Source organism: Ovis aries, chromosome 5, assembly GCF_016772045.2.
Source record: "Ovis aries strain OAR_USU_Benz2616 breed Rambouillet chromosome 5, ARS-UI_Ramb_v3.0, whole genome shotgun sequence".
NCBI classification, from domain to species: domain Eukaryota; kingdom Metazoa; phylum Chordata; class Mammalia; order Artiodactyla; family Bovidae; genus Ovis; species Ovis aries.
Window position 1 is genome coordinate 56294833 of NC_056058.1, and position 21540 is coordinate 56316372.

The window sequence follows — 21540 nt, forward strand, 5'->3', positions numbered from 1 at the left end:
TTTTGGTTTTAGGCTTATCATTGCTATAATCCCATGAGCAGTTTGCAGGCAAAATATTTGAACTTGAAATTAAAGGCAAAAGCATTGCCACCTTCTTTCAATATTTCATTGTCTTACTTGCAGAACTAAAGAGAGGAAAAACAAGTCATCTGTAGGGGAAGATGAGCCTGATTTTATGTGATATTTGAACACCTGCATATTTCCTGGCTTCCAATTATCTTCAGGGGTAATAAGTCCCTTTTGTCACTTTTAAAATAATGGACACATACAATACAGTCTATTTTCTGCCCCAAATTCACAGTACTCAAATGATAAAAAGGAATCTCCAAGCCTGCTGGTCTGAGTTTATTCCCCAGGTTTCCTGGGTTTCCATATTAAAGGCTATTTTCTTGAAGCCAAATCAGAAAATGTGCATCTGGGTTTTCTAGGCCTGGTTTCCATGGTGAGAGGAGTAAAGGAAGATGATCTTTCTTTCCTCTCCCCAGTGATTTTAAATACAATGCCCATATAATTTGATTCTCCTCAAAATTGGCATTTCCAGTCTTTTTCACCACATAGAGCTAAGAAATTGGAATCCAGTCAAGTTTCTCTGCCCTCTCTACCCTCATCCTTATAATTAACAATTACCAATATTTATTGAAAGCATTCTAGGGATCAGACAATGTGTTAAATGCTTTGCATTCATTGACTCATTTATTTTTCTCAACAACCCTGTGAGGCAAACTGTAATTATCACCATTTTACAAGGAGGAGAACAAGAAATAATTTGCTCAAGATCACATGGCTAATAATTGAAAAAGCCTACATTTAAAGCAAGCTCTTTTTGACTTTAGAAAATCAAGCTTCTCCCTAAAAGAGAGATAGAGAGACTTTAAAATATACATAAGTGAAAGCGGAGTTGCTCAGTTGTGTCCAACTCTTAGTGACCCCATGGACTGTAGCCTACCAGGCTCCTCCGTCCATGAGATTCTCTAGGCAAGAATACTGGAGTGGGTTGCCATTTCCTTCTCCAGGGAATCTTCCTGACCCAGGGATCAAACCCGGATCTCCTACATTGGAGGCAGATGCTTTAACCTCTGAGCCACCAGGTATATATGGTTCTTAAATGGTTGTAAGCCAAATGAGGTAGGCCAAGCTTAAGCTCTCAGAAATATTTCTAGTTTTATTTTAAAAAATGAGTATCTGACTGTCAGCACTTATATCTTCATCCAGAAGTTGTTCTTGCCTTTGATTTTCGGATGGGAATCTTTCTAAGAGATAGCAGAGGTGGATGTCTGCTTTCTCTTTTTGACAGTTATGTTCCCAATAATTTGGTAAAATCTACCTAACAGATATTCACCAGCACTCTTCCCTGGTGGCTCAGAGGTTAAAGCGTCTGCCTGGAATGCAGGAGACCCGAGTTTGATCCCTGGGTTGGGAAGATCCCCTGGAGAAGGAAATGGCACCCCACTCCAGTACTCTTGCCTGGAGAATCGCATGGAGGGAGGAGCCTGGTAGGCTTCAGTCCATGGGGTCGCAAAGAGTCGGACATGACTGAGAGACTTCACTTTCACTTTTCTGATAATTAGCAATGAACCAGAAAGAAACAAATTCTAAAAAGAAAGAAAACTAGGATGAAATATGAAATAAGTATCTAGGAATATACAATATGTTCTAACATAAGATGCGTGTTATGTGTAACATGCATAAACATATTATGCATCAGGTCCTCAGCTCTGGCAATGAGAATATGGACCATCTGCCAGTTCTTAAGTACCTTCACCCAACAAGGAAGTTTTGCTTTTTTGAATTCATCATCTTCTACCTGAATGTTCTTTCCAATCACTCCAATCCTTCCTTCTCGCCTCCCTCGGTCTGTGTGAATATAATCAGGATCACCCAGAGCTTAACCAATTAAAATATTCATGTTCATCATAAACTAAGTTTTTTTATGTACTAGCATCTATAGTCTGTGACTTTTGTCAATAAATCTTAATTACTATAGCTTTATAATACAGTTTAACAGATGCAAGTCCCTTTACCCTTTTTTCAGAAAACCTTTATTATTCACATATTTTACAGAGGAAATTTAGAATCATTTTCATAAATTCCATGAATTATTTCTGTTGCCCTAGATTTATATATTAGTTTTGGACCCTTTCTTCATGTCCTGACAAGAATCTACTGTCTAGTTGCTTTAAAATCTGAAAAGCAAACCAAATAATGGAAATCCAGATAGCTAATAAATGTATTAAAATGTGGACAAGCTTATTAGTAATCAGGAGAATGCCAATTTAAACCACAAGGGAAGACCATTATGTACTCAATTGATTGGAAAATGTCACAAGGTTAGTTAATGCCAAGTGTGGATAAAGACGTTGAGCAAAATGAAGTCTCATGCGTTGCTGGTCAGAATGTTAATTGGTACAACCACCGTGGTAAATAGTTTGATGCTGTCTAGTATGTGTGAAGATGAGGAGCTCATCCCCAGCACTTCCCCTCCCAGAAATGCAACCTAAAGATAGGTGGACTTAGAAGAATCTTACATGTGCAAGACTGTTCATGAGAGCCTTGTTCAAAATAGCCCCAGTTGAAAACAACCCACATGGCTATTAACAGTAGGAAACAGGTAAATTACACTGTATTAGTATAGCTTTGAATGTGAACAAACTATGTGTAGCACGTTGGAGGAGTTTTATACACATAATGTTGAACAAGAAGAGAAAGACACCAAAGAAAACAAGGAGTAAGATTTAACACACACACACACACACACTCATGTTATTTATACATATATGTTATACACACATCTCTTATATAGACATACAAACATAACATCTATATAACATATATATTACTAAAATAGGGAAAACTAAGTTGCTGCTTAGAAGCACATAAACAGAGAGTCAATCTATGTAGAAAGGCAAGAGGAAAATTACCAACAGGAATTTGGGATAGTGGTTGCTTCTGTGTTTGTAAACAGGATAGGACCCAGTGATGGGGTCCAGATTCTATGTTGTAAGGTTACATGGCCATTTGGTTATAACTGCTTACTAAATTCTTCTTTCATGTTTTACTTACTTCTCTGAATGGAGATATGGAAATATTTTTAAAAACAAAACACTCAATGGTTTTTTGAAGGAAACAGTCCTTCGCCACCTCTGCTTGTCTCACCTCAGAGACAGAACATTTGATGGAAGCCCTCAGCGTCTCCCTGCTCTGGCTTTTCAGCACTTTGAGTTCAAAGAATTACCTATCCATTATGCTTTGTGGAGAAGGAAATGGCAACTCACTCCAGTATTCTTGCCTGGAAAATCCCATGGGGAGGAGCCTGGCGGGCTACGGTCCATGGGGTCGCAAAGAGTTGGACGCGACTGAGCAACAACTTGCTTTTGTACACTGCTGCCCTTTTTTCTTAATGTTCTTCCCAAATTCCTCAGTTCCTAGCCTACTGTGAATATTTATTGAATGAATAAATGCATATTCAAATGTATTCATGCTGGAATACAGTGTAAGTAGGAGAGGATTCTATTCATAAAAACTTCAAGGGTGGTCCAAGGCAAGAGAATACACAGCTTTTATAGATGTTTATTCTATTAGATATTTTCTTAGCACAACAGTCTGTTTATGTCTCAAAGTTCTCTGCAGCTTCTCTGAGATATCTATCACCTGTCACCTGGTGGGACCACATCTGATGACTTGCTATGAGATAATGATAAGGGAGAGCAGAGTTATAGTCCACTGCATCCAGTCTGTGGGGGCACTGTGGGGTCAGGACCATTGGGGAGCTGTTACTTGCAGAAAGAATGCAGTGAAGCATGAAAGGTGAATGCACCAGGGGAATTCACTACTTAGTCCTGCTAAAGGCTTTTATAGTCAAGATCAATCCCGGCATTGGGATGTCAACATCTTTCCTCTCTAACTGGATGTTGCCCACATGATTTTACCTGAAATTGAGTGCACCAGGCAGGGCAAACCCATGTGCATTTCCCATATCACACCAATTTCCTTTGTCCAGAACTTGCATCCTACTACCTGAAGCTTGGGTCAAGTGTGCAGCTTTTGGCTAGCTAAAATTTCCAGTGTTACAGATGTTTGTCCCTCTTGAAGAGTATCTAATTTTTTGAGGACTTCCCAGGTACCAGACACTGTGCTGAGATTTTGGCAGCCATTATCACATTTAGTTTCTCACCTCTGTAAGAACTGCCTTCTCATGATTCTGGTTTTGCTGATGATTCTAACTCTCAGCCCACTAACTCAATTAAGGTCATAGTAAGTGGTAAAGGCAGATTTTGAGCCCAGACAGCCTGTTTTCACAGCTAAAGTTTGTAAACTGTGCTTGATTGACTGATTGATTCAATATTGTTCATTCATTTAGCAAGTTTCTATTGAGTGACTCTAAATGGCAGATTCAGTACTGGACAAGCAAGCAGAGAAGAGACCTATCATTGCTTTCTACGTCATTCTCCCCACTCCATCCTTCAGAAGTTAGCTATTCTTGGAAGAGTGGGTAGAAGGTTCTCAGTGTGTTAGAGAACATGTACCTGGAGACATCCACTGGAGTAAGATTGACTGAGGTTCTGCCTTCCACTGGAGTCAGTTGAAAGAATTGTTAGAGAAATGGAAATCAAAACTACAATGAGGTACCACTTCATACCCATCTGAATGGCCATCATTAAAAAGTCTACCAATAGCAAATGCTGAGAGGGTGTGGAGAAAGGGGAACCCTCCGACACTGTTGGTGGGAATGTAAATTAGTGCAGCCTCTATGGAAAACAGTATGGAGATCTCTTTAAAAACTAACAGTAGAATTACCATATGATTTAGCAATCCCACTCCTGGGCATATATCCAGAGAAAACTGATTCAAAAAGATAAGTGCACCCCTATGTTCTTAGCAGCACTATTCACAATAGCCAAGACATGGAAACAGATGAATAGATAAAGCAGATGTGGTACATATATACAATGAAATATTACTCAGCCATTAAAAAGAATGAAATAATGCCATTTGCAGGAACATGAATGGACCCAGAGATTATCACACTAGGTGAAGTAAGTCAGAAAGACAAATACCATATGGTATCACTTATATGTGGAATCTAAAATATGACACTCTTTCACACCTATCTCTGAAAGAGGAACAAAATCAGGGACATAGAGAATAGACTGATAGTTGCCAAGGGGGAGATGTGGTGAGGGGAATGGATTGGGAGTTTGAGATCATCAGATGCAAACTGGTAAATATAGACTGGATAAACAACTGGTAGCTCTGCTGGTAAAGAATCTAACTACAATGCAGGAGACCCCAGTTCAATTCCTGAGTCAGGAAGTACCCCTGGAGAAGGGATAGGCTACCCAGTCCAGTATTCTTGGGCTTCCCTGGTGGCTCAGACAGTAAAGAATCCGCTTGCACTGCAGGACACCTGGGTTTGATCCCTGGGCTGGGAAGATCCTCTGGAGGAGGGCATGGCAGCCCACTCCAGTACCCTTGCCAGGAGAATCCCCATGGACAGAGGAGCTTGGCGGGCTACAGTCCTGAGGTTGCAAAGAGTAGGGCACGACTGAAGCAACTAAGCACAGCACAGACAACCAGGTCCTACTGTGCAGCACAGGGAATTCTATTCAGTGCCATGTGATAAATCATAATGGAAAAGAATGTAAAATATGTATATGTATGTATATGACTGAGTGGCTTTGCTGTACAGAAGTAATTAACACATCATTGTAATTCAACTGTACTTCAATTTGAAAAAAAAAAAGGGGGAGAATTATGGAACAAAGAGTCAGTGCCCCATGACTGATGTAAAACTATATCAGTCTGAGTGCCCCATCCTTTCTCCTCTCCTTTATCCCCAGTATCAGGCTGCAAATGCTACTCTTGCCTCTTCCAGATGACTCCAAGCTGGAAAACCAATCTCCTGTAGTTGGAGCCCAATTCTGAGCATTGTTTGCCACAGTAATACAAATTTATATCCTGACTGCAACCCTTCTAAATCAAGACAACAAAGTAACATCTCTCAGCCTTCTTGCTTACAGAGTCAGCCAGACATTTGAGGCCTGATGGGATCCAGTTTTTAATAGGCATATGTTCTAAGTCAAGGAAGAATTTCTCCGTTAAGGTCTGTGCATGCCTGTGTGTGTTGGTGATGAATGAGCAAGACTAGAAAATTAGAAAATTTGCCTACAGTGAGCAATCTAGCAATGGATGATAAACACCCTTAAAAGTGTTTATACCCTGTTCCCTGGTAATTTGCCTTTGAAGGAACATGTTTGAAGATAGATTTGTTAATGTCTCAGGGAGCAAAGCAGGCTTCCCAGGTGGCTCAGCGGTAAAGAATCTGCCTGCCCATGCAGGAGATGCAGGTTCGATCCCTGGGTTGGGAAGATGCCCTGGAGGAGGAAATGGCAACCTACTCCAATATTCTTGCCTGGAGAATCCAATGGACAGAGTAGCCAGGCAGGCTACAGTCCATAGGGTTACAAGGAGTCAGACATGCCCAAACACGCACAATTCAATCAGAGGAAAACTAACTTAACTCTTCTGTGTTTTTCAGCACCTGAGATGTTCAGCTGCAGAAGAGAAGCAGGCTATTCCTTTGCTGTTGACTGGTGGTCCCTGGGAGTGACAGCATATGAGCTGCTGAGAGGCCGGGTACAGTAGAATTCCATTTATCTTTGATTACTCTTCCAGTAAGTTTCATTTTTACAGTGAAAGGATTGATTTTTTTTTTTTTTTGGCTAAAAATCAAGTAGTTTGTTTCTGAGATGAAATCAACTTTGCCATGTGATGCTGGTTGTATCCCTTGGGGTTTCTGCCCATAATTAATTCACTCTTCTACATATGGGACCAAGAATGTAAGTTGACATTAAATTATGCAGATAAAATTAAATGAATTATAGGGAAATTATTAACACCCAGAGAGGGAAAATCAATACACCTCATGCCCTATCTTGTATAAATATATTTGTTTGTTTAAAGAAAATCATTTTGAAGTTATAGTCTAGGGCTTTGATTCAGACACACTTCCCCAAAGGGAGTGTGAATTATTAATCCAACACAATTCATGCCCTGTCTTGTTGGATTTCTGTCTTTCATTTGGCTCTCGGGTTCTGGGCTCAGTGGCAAATTAGAGTAGTTTCCTTTTAAAAGTAACATTTCTTAAATTCAGAAAATGCCTAATTTTGCTAAGAAGAGATTTTTTTTTCTCCCTCCCATATTATTGTACCTCGCGGTAGTTCCCTGTGATTGGATGTAACTGAGAATGTATTAACACCATTAGTTTCACTTTTCTTTTCTTCTTTTGCTTAAGAAAGGTGAAAAAAAGTGACTATTAGGTTACTGATTTTGTATCTACATATATGTTATCAGCTATAGTGAATGTTGGAGACGGCAATGGCACCCCACTCCAGTACTCTTGCCTGAAAAATCCCATGGACGGAGGAGCATGGTAGGCTACAGTCCATGGGTTCGCTCAGAGTCAGACATGACTGAGCGACTTCACTTTCACTTTTCACTTTCATGCATTGGAGAAGGAAATGGCAACCCACTCCAGTGTTCTTGCCTGGAGAATCCCAGGGACGGGGGAGCCTGGTGGGCTGCCGTCTATGGGGTCACACAGAGTCGGACACGACTGAAGTGACTTAGCAGCAGCAGCATAGTGAATGTTACGCTTATATTTGTTGTGGTTGTTGTTCAGTCCCTAAGTCGTGTCTGACTCTCTGTGACCCCATGGACTGCAGCACACCAGGCTCCTCTGCCCTCCACTGTCTCCTAGAGTTTGCTCAAATCCATGTCCATTGAGTTGGTGATGCTATCTAACCATCTCATCTTCTGTGCCTCCTTTTCCTTTTCCTTATTCAGCTCGTAACTAAAAGTGTGTATGCTCTTACCGGCCTCTCTCTATTTTCCCCACTTGGCAACTATACTATTCTACTGTTTCTATAAGCTTGACTTTTTCCCCCAAAGATCTCATATAAATGATATCATGCAGTATTTGTCTTCTCTGTCTGACTTATTTCACTTTGCATATTGGACACAAGGTCTATCTGTGTTGTTACAAACATCAGGATTTCCTTTTTTCTTATGGCTGAATAACATTCCATATTGTATGTGAATATGTATTTTATATGTCATATATAATGCTCCATTATTCTTTTATAATATATCCGTATCTCCTGCAATTCAGGAGATGTGGGTTCAGTCCCCAGGTTGGGAAGATCCCCTAGAGAAGGAAGGGCAACCCACTCCAGTATTCTTGCCTCGAGAGACCCATGGACGGAGGAGCCTGGTGGGCTACAGTCCAAACGGTTGCAAAGAGTCAGACATGATTGAGTGACTGAACACAGACATAATGAATATTATGTGTAAATATGTGTACTTGGTCGTGTCCAACTCTTTGTGGCCTCATGGACCGTAGCCTGCCAGGCTCCTCTGTCCATGGAATTTTTGAGGCAAGAATACTGAAACAGGTTGCCGTTTCCTACTCCAGGGGATCTTCCCGACACAAGGACTGAGCCTGTGTGTGCCGTGTCTCCTGCACTGGCAAGCGGGTTCTTCACCACTTGCACCACTTGGGAAGCCCCATATAAATGTATATATGTGTATAAATATATATATATTACATATACACATATCTTTATTAATCTGTTAGTGGACATTTAGGTTGTTTTGGTGTCTTGGCTGCTGTGACTAATGCTGCAATGAACTTGGCAAGGCAGAGTCTCTTTTGTAAAGCACAAATCTCACTTTTCCTAGTGAAGAAAAAATGTTGCTCCCTCATTCCTCACACGCATATACCCTTCACCTGCCTTAGCCACCCTCCCCTCCCCACACACTCTTCAGACACCTTAGCTGGTCACCCTTGGCTCTATAGTATCAGGTTAACTTTTCAGATTTTGCTTCAGTATGAACAATGCTGACTCTTTGCAAACTCACTTCAGCCTCTTTGGACTTTGTCATCTCTCAAGGCATCCCTCAAAGGTCTTCCTCTCATTCCTTTGCCTATAAAGATATTTCCTAAGATAAACTCTGGTTTTTTTTTTTTTAAATAACTCTTTGAATAAGTTTAGAAATCGCTAAATTAGGTTTGAATAAAGTTCAGGAGGTGTCTAAACTGTAGAGCTTCTCAGAATCCTTATATTTCATGTAGGTTGTTCATTTCTAACAAAGGGCAGACTTCAGTGCAGTTCAGTTCAGTCGCTCAGTCGTGTTCGACTCTCTGCGACCCCATGAATCGCAGCACGCCAGGCCTCCCTGTCCATCACCCTCTCCCGGAGTTCACTCAGACTCACGTCCATCGAGTCCGTGATGCCATCCAGCCATCTCATTCTTGGTCGTCCCCTTCTCCTCCTGCCCCCAATCCCTCCCAGCATCAGAATCTTTTCCAGTGAGTCAACTCTTCGCATGACGTGGCCAAAGTACTGGAGTTTCAGTTTTAGCATCATTCCTTCCAAAGAAATCCCAGGGCTGATCTCCTTCAGAATGGACTGGTTGGATCTCCTTGCAGTCCAAGGGACTCTCAAGAGTCTTCTTCACCACCACAGTTCAAAAGCATCAATTCTTTGGCACTCAGCCTTCTTCACAATCCAACTCTCACATCCATACATGACCACAGGAAAAACTATAGCCTTGACTAGATGGACCTTATTCGGCAAAGTAATGTCTCTGCTTTTGAATATGCTATCTAGGTTGGTCATAACTTTTCTTCCAAGGAGCAAGCATCTTTTAATTTCATGACTGCAAACACCATCTGCAGTGATTTTGGAGACCCCAAAAATAAAGTCTGACACTGTTTCCCCATCTATTTCCCATGAAGTGATGGGACCAGATGCCATGATCTTCGTTTTCTGAATTTTGAGCTTTAAGCCAACTTTTTCACTCTCCTCTTTCACTTTCATCAGACTGTCCCAAATTTCTTTTCCAGGAAAAGCCTTTCTCCAGGTCTTTTCATATCAGACCCTACCCATTCTTTAGGGACCTCGACAACACAGCTCCTTCTCTGAAGAAACATTCTCTGATCTCTCTAGCTAAAGTGATCTGTGTATCTTCCAAATACTTATGGACTTTCTCTCTCTTATATATGGATATTCCCTGGTAGCTCAAACAGTAAAGAGTCTGCCTGCCATATGGGTGCCCCTGCAGTGTTTGATTCTTGGGTTGGGAAGATCCCCTGGAGAAGGAAATGGCAACCCACTCCAGTATTCTTGCCTGGAAAATTCCATGGAGAGAGGAGCCTGGCAGGCTACGCAAACAATTGGACACAACTGAGCAATTTCACTACTCTCGTATAACCCTTCTGAATTTAAAATTATTGAAAAAATATAGAAACACAGAAAAATAAAGGTAGAAGTCAACCACATCCTCTAAAGCAAAGCCTCCTTTGACCTTCCAAATCTCATCTTTCAGAGTATATTCACTTCCAAACCTTTTCTGCTCTTATAAGGATAGTCTATTTTTACACACATGCACATACACGTTGTTATTGTTGTTTCAGTAAAAATAAAATTATGCTTTAACCTTTCTGTTGAGACTGTTTTCACTTAAGATGAAATGTAGAACTCTCTATATCAGAACACCTAAATCTATTTTCTGTTTTAGGATTAAAGCCATTTCATAAATGCATTGCCCTTGTAAATTTTTCTAGCTGTATCAATTTTTATGCTTTCAATCTCTTCTATATTATGAGTATAAATTTATTAAAGGTGAAGCCAGTGTTTTATATAGTTTAGTATTATCCACAGTATTTAGCTGTAAATAGGTACCTGACAAATGTTTGTTGAATGTATGGGGGAATAAGTCAATACAAATCAATTCTGACATATTCTTGGAGAGAATCACCAAGGAGGCTATATGTAATTATGTTTCAAAATATAGCCAACTCAAAGAAATGAAATAGCAACATTTAATTACAACTAGCAACACAAATAAACCACAGAAGAAAGGTGCTAAGCAATCATTCCCTCCACATGGACAAATTGTGATTTACAGAAAAATACATGCTTCCAGGGCTTCCCCGGGGGCTTGGATGGGAAAGAATCCGCCTGCAACGTGAGAGACCTGGGTTCAGTCCCTGTGTTGGGATGATCCCCTGGAGAAGTAGGTAAAAGGCTACCCACTCCAGTATTCTAGCCTGGAGAATCCCATGGACTGTATAGTCCACTGGGTTGCAAAGAGCTGGACATGACGGAGCGCGTTTCACTTTCATATGCTTCAAAGGGGCATGTGCCTGAAACATCCCTGCAGTGCAGCAGCCTGCCCGCGGTCTTGATGAAGGAATGGGTCCCTTAGCCCTTAAGCTGCTTTGTCATCTCTGCGTCCCGGCTCACATTGTAAAGGCAAGGTCCACGTCTTCTCTAGTCTTGTAGTACCCATAGTATTAGCTTATGATAGGGACATACGTTGTTTTGCACTAATTGTACATCCTTGGATGAAGCTTTTTGCTTTTTTTTTAAATTTAAATTTATTTATTTTAATTAGAGGCTAATCACAACACTTTGTCCCATCTAACATTTTACCTTTTCCATCTTGTTTATTCTTTATATTCTCATTCTTAATTTGTATGCTACCCTAGAATTGTCTGCTAGATCCTGTCATGGCACACTGTAATTTTTCTTTATATCACGGTATCCCATTGACTTCTGTGTGAATGTGTATGTATATCTGTACCATCTCTGTAATTATTCATGGCTTCACTGAGTAGACTATAGGCTTTACCAGTGTAGAAATCCCATCTGTCCTGTCTTCATTGTATCCCCAGTGCCCAACAGAGGTGCTGGAACATTACAGGCATTCAGTCAATATTTGATAAGTGAATAAATATACAGTTCTGGTTGTTGATGGCTTAATGTGGATTTTAAAATTTAGAACTAGAAAAATATGTTATTATATAATAAAAAGGCAATTGGACTATTTGGAACAAGTGAACAGACCATGAGTATTTAAAAATATATATATTGAATTCAGCCCTATGGCCTTCTAAAATAAAAGGAAAAATGCAGCATAATCTTAAAGCATTTGCTTACAGCATTGTCAGGTAATTTATTAGTTTATCAAAGTATTTTGTGTATTTAGATGTCTCAGAATTAGGTTTAGAAGTATAAGTGGACTGAAGAAGAAAATTTTTAAAAAGAAAAAATATATATACACACACATATAACCCCAGAAGCTTGAGTGTGTCAGCTTGCCCTAGCTCTTAACGGTAAACATGCAGTGAATCACATAGTGACCCACAGTGCCCTTGGCTTGCAAACAGTCAATAAACCTTAATGATGTTGATAAGGTATACTCTTTTTCTGGTATTGAGTTACAAGGGTTATTTCCACTCTGTCATTACTGAAACTGATGAATTGATAAAGGTCATTTATTCAGTCTTGAGGGAAGAAAGTATGTGGCAGGTGTTTTTAAACGTCACATAAAAAAATAAAGTTTGGCTAAGCTCCCTTTTAGGGAGTCAGACCTAGCACTTCCTGGTTCCCTGGGTAGCAGGTACTGACATGGCATGTTTGGGACTAAGACTTCCTCCACATCATCTTTATTGATCTTCCTATTCGTTATCTGCATTTATTGGGTTGGCCAAAAAGTTCACTCAGGTTTTTCTATGAGATTGTTTGGGAAAACCTGAATGAACCTTTTGTCCAACTCAATATATCCGCCATTCTTTTTACCTTTATTTCAATAATAATAATATCTCTCCTGTATTGTGTCTAATATATATCAGTCACTGTATTGAGAACTTTACATGTATCATGTCATTTAATTTTCCCCACAATCCTCTAAGGTGGTTCATTTTACAGAAGAAGGCATCAAAAGGGAAATTGATTCAGTTTAGCGCTCAAATCCTTTTGCCTTCAAAGCTCAAATATTTAATTACATTATATGACCTTCATATACCTCAACTACAGATATCAACAAGGAAAAAATTAAACTCTTTCATTTCTCCCAATTTATCAGTCCACGGTCACTGTGCCTTGAAAGAACCAAGCACATGATAAATGTACATAGCCATAGTCACTGTCCTATTGTTGGTTAATCTAATGTGAAAATTTTGTTCATTCAACAAACATATAATGAGCACTAACTAGGTGCTAGGTCCCAAGGGCAAAAAATGTGAATATAGTATGGAAATAGCAACCCACTCCAGTATTCTTGCCTAGAGAATCCTGTGGATAGAGGAGCCTGGTTGGCTGCTGTCCATAGGATCACACAGAGTCGGACACGACTGCAGCGACTTAGCAGGCAGGCATGCATTGGAGAAGGAAATGGCAACCCACTCCAGTATTGCCTGGAGAATCCCAGGGACAGAGGAGCCTAGTGGGCTGCCTTCTATAGGGTCGCACAGAGTCGGACACGACTGAAGCGACTTAACAGGAGCAGCAGCTAGCTGTCAGTAGCTCGCTTTACATAGACAGAATCCAGGGCAAATCCTTTACGAAACAAAGAAATCAACATTGGTAAAGGCTGCCCTCTAGTGGACATCTGTGAAAATTACTAACAAATTACTTCCTTTCATTTCTTTCCTTCTTTCCCCCAAGTTAAAATTATAGCCGAGTCTGGCTCTCTTGAAACTAAAAATACTTTAGCCTCATCATAAAATTCTCCACCCAGCTCCACAGAACTAGCGGCTCATTGCTTTGGAGCGGGGGTTGAAGTCTTCTGTGTAACCTTCCAACCTGAACTTTGTCCTTATGATTCAAACAAGTAAAAACAGGTGTGTGCCTGGTAACACTCTCAATCTCTGTATAATCAGCACTTAAATAATAATTTTTAAAACTTCTATTTACTGAGCACTGGGCTTCTCTGGTGGCTCAGATGGTAAAGAACCCTCCTGCAATGCAGAAGACCCAGGTTTGATCCCTGGGTTGGGAAGATCCCCAGGAGACAGGAATGACAACCCACTCCAGTATTCTTGCCTGGCGAATTCCACGGACAGAGGAGCCTGGCTGGCTACAGTCCACGGGGTCGCAGAGTCTGGCATGACTGAGCGACTAACACTACCCACTGTTCAGTATTTTAGGTAAATCCTCTCTAAGTTAACCTTATAAGACAGCTCCAAATTGCCATCTCAGAGGCGGATTTAGCTCACAGAAAAGTTTCTTTTACCCAGAGGGATTGCCAGCTTTCAAGAACTCGGAGGTTTCGTGAGAAACTGTAGTCTTTCTGTATCTTTTTAAAAAGCAGGAAATGTGGCAACCATGTACTGTAGCTGCATATGGTAACAAAACAATCAGCCGGAGGGGATTAGAAAATCCTGTTGATATTTTATTGGTTGAAAATTTAGCTTGGAAACATTTACAAAGCAATGTTTTTCCTTTTACCCTGTAAAAATGAAGACTCTCACTTCTCTCTTTTAAGAGACCTTATCATATTCGCTCCAGTACTTCCAGCAAGGAAATAGCACACATGTTTGAGACAGCACTAGTGACTTACCCTTCTGCCTGGTCACAGGAGATGGTATCCCTTCTTAAAAAGGTAAGAAGGATGAATGCATGACAAAAGGAAGTAATAAAAAGCAGGCAATCTAGTTTGAAATTTAAGTTACAGGGACTTCCCTGGATGTCCAGTGTTGTTAAGACTTTGCCTTCCAATGCAGGGGTTGGGAGTTCAAGCTTTGGCCAGGGAACTAAGATCTCACATGCCTTACCACCAAAAAACCAAAACATAAAGAACAAAAGCAATATTGTAACAAATTCAATGAAGACTTTAAAAAAAAAAAAGTCCACATCAAAACAAAAAAATGGTTATGATACTGGAGGCCGTCATAATAATATACATTTCTGGAGCGGGTTTTGCAGCTAACAGATTTCAAATACGTGGCTTCGTTAATAAGGCAATGCACATGTCCTCTTGAATGTCTCAAAAGACATTTCAAATTCCGTGTGCCCCAGATGGAATTCTTGAACCCTGTATTTCCTGGACTTTCTCCAGTGTTTCCTCACTCCGTCACTGGCCTCTCCATCCACCCACTTATACAGGCAGAACCAGAGATCACTCATCATCCTCATATCCAGTCCATCACCGCGTTCTGTTATCTGACCTTTTAAATACCTTTTGAACCTGACACTTCTCTCCCACTCCCCTATCTTCTTCACAGTCCTACTGCCATCAAGTTTTGTTTGCCCTGAACACTTTCAAATACATTCCATTCCGTTCTCCGCTCTGCCCCACGGGGACCTATTCGAAGCACAGGTCATTGTTTTCCTACTGTTCTTAGGATAAAGATCAAAATAATTTGTATGGTGTAAAGGTTCTAACTACCCCTCAAGTCTTATTTTGGACTTTTGTCCCCCTTTTGATGACACACAAACTGCTTTGTGCTTCCTTTTCCCTTCTCTTTCCCCTCCCCGACCTCACCCTCATACACCAGGCTCTCACCACAGGCCTCTGCATGCGCTAGTCTCCCTGCCTAGAACACTGCTCCCATCCCCAGTTCCTTTCTTTAGATCATTACTACTCAATGTGATTCACTAAGTGGTCCAAGTCCATTAATTACTCCCCACCGGGTCCATAACAAAACACAGAAATGCAGAGAAGTGTTAAAAAAAAACTTGTATAGCAGTTTGATACTGCTGATGCCTCAAACCACATGGTCAGTGGACTCCTCCCACTGAACAGGGCACCAGCCTATGTGGTGATGTCAAGCTCAAATCACCAGTTGCACATGGTGTAGTGTTCCGTACTAGCCACACACAATAACACCACATATTGGTTTCAGTGGGTTGGAAATTAAACCAAAGAGAAATATCTAGCCCTTCTGCATAGTTTGAGAAACACAGCTTTAGATCTCAGCTCAAATCTCCCTTCTTCAGGGAGCCTCCCTCTGTTGTCAGCTCACACAAGCATGAACTTTCCTTCATCATAGTTTTCACAATTTGAAATTACACACTGTCCATGTGTGACTCTTGGGTTAATACCATCGCTCTCAAGCTGCACGAGGGAAGGACCACATCTGACTTGTTCACCATGGTGTCTTCAGCACCTAACACACAGCCTGACAAGTGGTAAAATTTGGAATTTGAACTAATGAGGTCCAATGATTTTCATCAGAGATTTCAACGTACCCATGTTCACCAGGAAGATTAAGGAGAATGGAGGCAGAATCTCCATGTGTTATTATGTAAAAGAAAAATGAGGAGCCCAAGAGGATGAACTTGCCTTTTTTCTGAAAAGAGGAAACGTCACAGGTTGTAGCTGGTCAAGGAAAAGAGCTTTGTGGACTAAGACTTCAAAACCTATGTCTCTCGTCTCTGGGTCAAGTGTTCTGTTTTCCAATAGGGATATTGCTGTTGGCAATGCCAAAAATAAAGAATAGGGGCAGAGGTCATTTTCCATAAGCAAATTTTCCTTAGTTCCAAGACAGCCTTCTCACACCAGAATTGCACCCTGATGACCCACAGTGATCACTTTCAGGTCCATTCTCAAGAGGAATTGCTCCTTCCCATCCGAACCACAGGACTATAATGATATTGGTTCTAGGGTGGTTCGAGTAAGGAAACAAAATCTTTAATTTCAGTTCACAAAACCCAGACCTGTTGCAGTAATCTTAATGATATCTTATCTGTATCAGTCCCAGCATATATTGATTAGCTATAAACATTGCTAAAACTTTTAGTGTGAAATGAATTTCATGTGTTAAATCCAATGTACATTTTTCCACTCAAGAAGAACAGATTTCTTAGTCACTTTAAACATAGCCTTATTTGAACATAGCCATGTTTAGTCATAGCTAAACCTAATGAAATAGGTTATTATCCCTTTTTTACAGATGGGTAAATTGAGGTTTAGAGAACAAACTTGTGCATCATTAATCAGTTACGGAATCAGGAATCAAACATGTTTGACTCAGGAGGACAAGCTGTTTTCACTCACCACATGACCAACTTACATTTCATTCTGACCATTCATTATTGTCTATATTATTTGTTTATAGGACTAAGGAAGGAAAACACTGCTTGTTTCCATCAATCCTATTCCTGAAAATATTTATAGGGAATCTTTATGATATTTTTGCTCCCCAAGTGACCTTGTTCATGATCTTGGTGTTTGTATTCCATTGGCAGCTACTTGAGCTGAATCCGGACCACCGATTTTCCCATTTGTCTGATATTCAAAACTTCCCATATATGAATGATATGAACTGGGATGCAGTTCTGCAGAAGAGGCTCATTCCAGGATTTGTTCCTAACGTGAGTCAATCCTAATAAACCCTTAATAACTCTCATTCATTGCATATCCTTCTGTGTGCCAGATATATACCTGGTCTCATCAGATAACCACAGCAGTGTTGTAAGACAGTCAACGTTCCTGTTTTACAGATGAGAAAAACAAGGCACACACAGGGTAAGGTGGCCGACAAAGGTCACATAGCTAGCAGGTGGCTAAGCTGGGATTCCAGGCTAGGTCAGTGTTGGGAGTTCTAGCTCCTAACTACTTTTTTGCAGCTTACTTTTTAGTGGAAACGAGTCCTAATCCTACCAGTCGTCTTTTCCAGGAATCTGCCGATTTAAAACATTCTCTCTGATTCCAAAGATGTAGGAGTGTGTATCCAAGGAGTTCTGTGAGTCAGAGGATCGAAAGCTGTTTGGGTTAGATGTTTGTCTTTACCATTCATTCCTCGTCCTCTGGTAGTTCGGACTTGCCTGGTGACTCAGATGGTAACACATCTGCCTGCAATGCAGGAGACCCAAGTTCAATCCCTGGGTTGGGAAGTCCCCTGGAGAAGAAAATGGCAACCCACTTCAGTACCCTTGCCTGGAAAAATCTCATGGACAGAGGAGGCTGGTAGGCTACAGTCCATGGGGTCCCAAAGAGTCTCACATGACTGAGCGACTTCACTTTCACTGGTGGTTCTACACTGGGAACCATATTCTCAATGACTAATAAGCAAAGGGAAATAAGTCCCACCAGATGTACCTAGCCAAAAAACATCTGTGGCTTCCTGCAGTCTACTGAGCTCCAGCCAAGGAGCCAAGTGAGACCTCTAACCCCTCTCTCCCCACAGCCTGATTCTACACACTCAGTTGTAAGCAGATTGGCAGAATAATCGTCTCTTAAGGGAGCCTACAGAAACAACTCAGAGTTTTCTGTTCTTAAGCCCAGGCCAGACACCTGCAATGGGCATGTGGGGGCGTGATCCTTCACTTACAGACAGCAGGTGGGTGGCTAGGGTACAAAGCAAGAGGCACCAGAAGGCAATGGGGAGGAATTCTGGGATGGGGGAATGCTACCTTCTGGAGCAACAGGAGGTGGGGTCCTACCTAGCCGCTCCTCGGGGTCCAGCAGGGACAGCTTGCACTCTTGGCTGACACATGCGGCCTTGGAGATCTAGGCACCTTTCTACTCTTTCACGCACCACCCCATCAGCGCTGCCTCCAGAGACCTGTGTGTGTGCTTCTCTGATTTAATTGTGAATCTGAATCATCTGGGGAGCTTGTTACACATGCAATTTCCTGGCCTGGTGTTCAGAAACACTGATGCTGAAAGTCTGGTTGGGGAACTAGGAATCAACTTAGGGTCATTCTGATCCACCACTGAACCTACTTTGAGAAACATAGCCCCAGAAGGCAAACTTTAGAAAAATAATTATAATAGAATTTTCTTTCTAACTCTTGGAAGGCTCCTTGGGAGTTTAGAAAAATAAACAAAATACAAAAAGAACATGAAAAAGAAGACTGGCGATAAATTAACTAAAACTTTGAGTGGAAATCCCAGCTGGTTATTCTTGGACTGTTCCTGCAGGACTGAATTATAATCTCCTTATCTAGTCTGGTCTATTTGTAGAATGATACAGAAAAGCAAGGAATCAGTCAACCTGTCTTCCCTTGCAGAAAGGCAGGCTGAATTGTGACCCCACCTTTGAACTGGAAGAAATGATTTTGGAGTCCAAGCCTCTTCACAAGAAAAAGAAGCGTCTGGCCAAGAAGGAGAAGGAGATGAGGAAATGCGATTCCTCTCAGGTGAGCAGCCCCCTCACCCTCAGAGGCGCGGGAATCTTCACGACTGCCGTTAGTTGGAGAGCTTCCGGTGGGTGAGCTTCCCGCAGGAACTGGCAGCTTCGTGACTGTGAGAAGGAGCTGAACACGCCAGCTTCTGAAAGGGAAGCCCTGGGCATCCCAGTAGCAATCTTTTACGTCTGAATGTCCTAGCCAGGCCTCTGCGCCTCTGCAATTAACGTGATTCCCTTAGTGCCTTCTCCTAACTCTCAATTCAAATTTTGCCATCTTCTGGAAGGGAATCTAATTGGCGAAGCCTAGGTCAGGTTCTGCTGCTGCTGCTAAGTCGCTTCAGCCGTGTCTGACTCTTCGCGACCCCATGGACTGCAGTCCACCAGGCTCCTCCATCCATGGGATTTTCCAGGCAAGAGTACTGGAGTGGGGTGCCATTGCCTTCTCCATAGGTCAGGTTACTATCCCTAAAATGATGGAAAATGTTGTTTAGTCACTAAGCTGTGTCCCAGCTGTTTTGGGCCCCATTCTTTTGAGGGGTCACTGGGAGCAGCCAATTCTAGTGGGGTGTATCTGGTCTTTGGTAGAAGCAGAATCTCCTGATGTCAGGGCTAGCAGAAGTAGGGAGTATCCAGTCACAGAAAAGATGGAATTATATGGTTGAGCATTATTGCTGGATTTCAGGCTGAATCAAATTAATTTTATAACTAACTACATTATACTATGTCAGAGTTTAGAGGTCAGATTTCAGAAAAGTAACTTACAGGGGCTCAGAAGGATTTTACACAGTAAGGTGTTGTGTATAATAATGACGGTGAAGCATTAAATATTCACCTTGCCTCTGATCACCCGTGGGCTTCCCTGGTGGCTCAGTGGTAAAGAATCCACCTGCCAATGGGAAGATCCTTTGTAAAAAGAAATGACAACCCACTCCAGTACTTTTGCCTGGAAATCCCATGGACAGAGGAGCCTGGTGGGCTATAGTCTGCAGGGTCGCCAAAGAGTCAGACAGAATTTACCGACTAAACAACAACAATGATCGTCTATTCATCCACTCAATCATCCATCCATCTCCCTACACACTCAACTAATGGTCATCCATTCTTCCATCCCTCTGTATCCATTTGCTTAGGCTATTTTTATTGAATCCCTATTATCTGCCGCATTCTGTGCTAGACACTGGAAAGAGATATGAATAAGATATAATTCCTGCATTCACTGACATCCCTGTTCTCAGAGATTGCATAATCTTGTGGTTAAAATGGCTCTGCAAACAAGCAACTATTCTCAATGTTCCTAAATTCTCTAGTCCTCAGGGCATACTGTACCCTTTAATGGTCAATTAACCAAAGTCCACATCCTGTTTGTCCGCAGAACTGGCCTCTGAGCGGATTCCCATCTTTAAGTGTTTTCTAGGGCTCTCCAAGGAATGCTTCGCTGTACCACAAACCCATCTTGCTTGTTGCTTTTCACTTTACCCATCTTTCTCCTAATGATCTGTTGCTCTTCGTATCATAACCGACTGGCTTCTCCTGGCTAGTTCCTCCCTTTTCCCCCAGAGAGCTGCCTATGTAGGCTCCTCTGTTAACAGACCTCCAAATGTAGCCAAGAACAAGACATCACCTTAATTATAAGTTTTTTCAAGTTTTAGAGATAACAGCAATTTATGAGTAACTTCTTGCCATGCCTCCCTTGCTCTGTATGATCTGTCCACCCTCCTCCCCATCCTTGTACTATGCCATTCTTGACCTCACTCAAAACCGTCAAGATACATAGGCCCTGCTAGTGTCTGGCCCTTGCTCTTCCGTTTTCTGGAATGTTCTCCTCTTGGACCTTCACTTAGGGGGCTGGCTCCCCTGTTTATATCCCAAATGCCTCCTAATCAAAGGTGAGGTGCCCTCTTTCTCAGCCCCTGTTTTTACCTCCTTTGTGACCTTGTGCTTATATGCTTAGTCGCTCAATCGTGTCTGACTCTTGCAACCCCAGGGACTCCTCTGGGGAAGACGAGGCCAGACTTCTCTGTCCATGGGATTCTCCAGGCAAGAATACTGGAGTGGGTTGCCATGCCCTCCTCCACCGGATCTTCCCAACCCATGGATTGAACCCATAGTTTATGAATATTTTATTTATGCTTATTTGTGTGTCTTTTTCTGTCCCACTAAAATAAGGCTTCTCCTGTGCAAAGACCAGGTGTCAGTCTTACCCACATTGTCTTCATGGTACCCCAAGAGTGCATGTAATATAGGAGAGGCTCAACCAGTGTTTGGTCAACACATTAAAAGGACAAAACTGAACCGTGAAGACTGGTCATTGCTGTTCTTAGAATTACAAGGTCAAGCTCCATCCACAGGACATCTTCCTGTGATCCCCTCTTGTCCTAGACCTAACCTGTGCCCAGCCACCAGGTCACAGGGACAAACTCCCACATCTCCCATGGGAAAGGCTATGAGCCACTCACCCACAGTACAGACCCTCTGACATTTCCTAACACCAAGGAGAAGAAAAAGCAATTTCTTCTTTTTCCCAAGTATCATGTCAATCTCAGAATCATTTGCTAAGAGGTGGCTTTGCTCATGATAAAGGCCTTTACATTGTTAATCAAAGTTTGCATTCTCTTTAC

At 41.6% G+C, this 21540-nt stretch overlaps 1 protein-coding gene across 2 annotated transcripts in view; it reads left to right on the plus strand.

Annotated features, from left to right (window-relative positions):
- The window catches only part of STK32A (serine/threonine kinase 32A), a 136439-nt gene that overhangs the window by 102875 nt on the left and 12024 nt on the right, over positions 1 to 21540 (plus strand). For both annotated transcript variants that reach the window (XM_012178706.4, XM_004008932.5), the window contains exons 8-11: positions 6536 to 6633; positions 14332 to 14448; positions 17037 to 17162; positions 18804 to 18932. In XM_012178706.4, coding sequence (XP_012034096.1) covers positions 6536 to 6633; positions 14332 to 14448; positions 17037 to 17162; positions 18804 to 18932 — 470 coding nt within the window. The remainder of the gene's footprint in view (positions 1 to 6535; positions 6634 to 14331; positions 14449 to 17036; positions 17163 to 18803; positions 18933 to 21540) is intronic.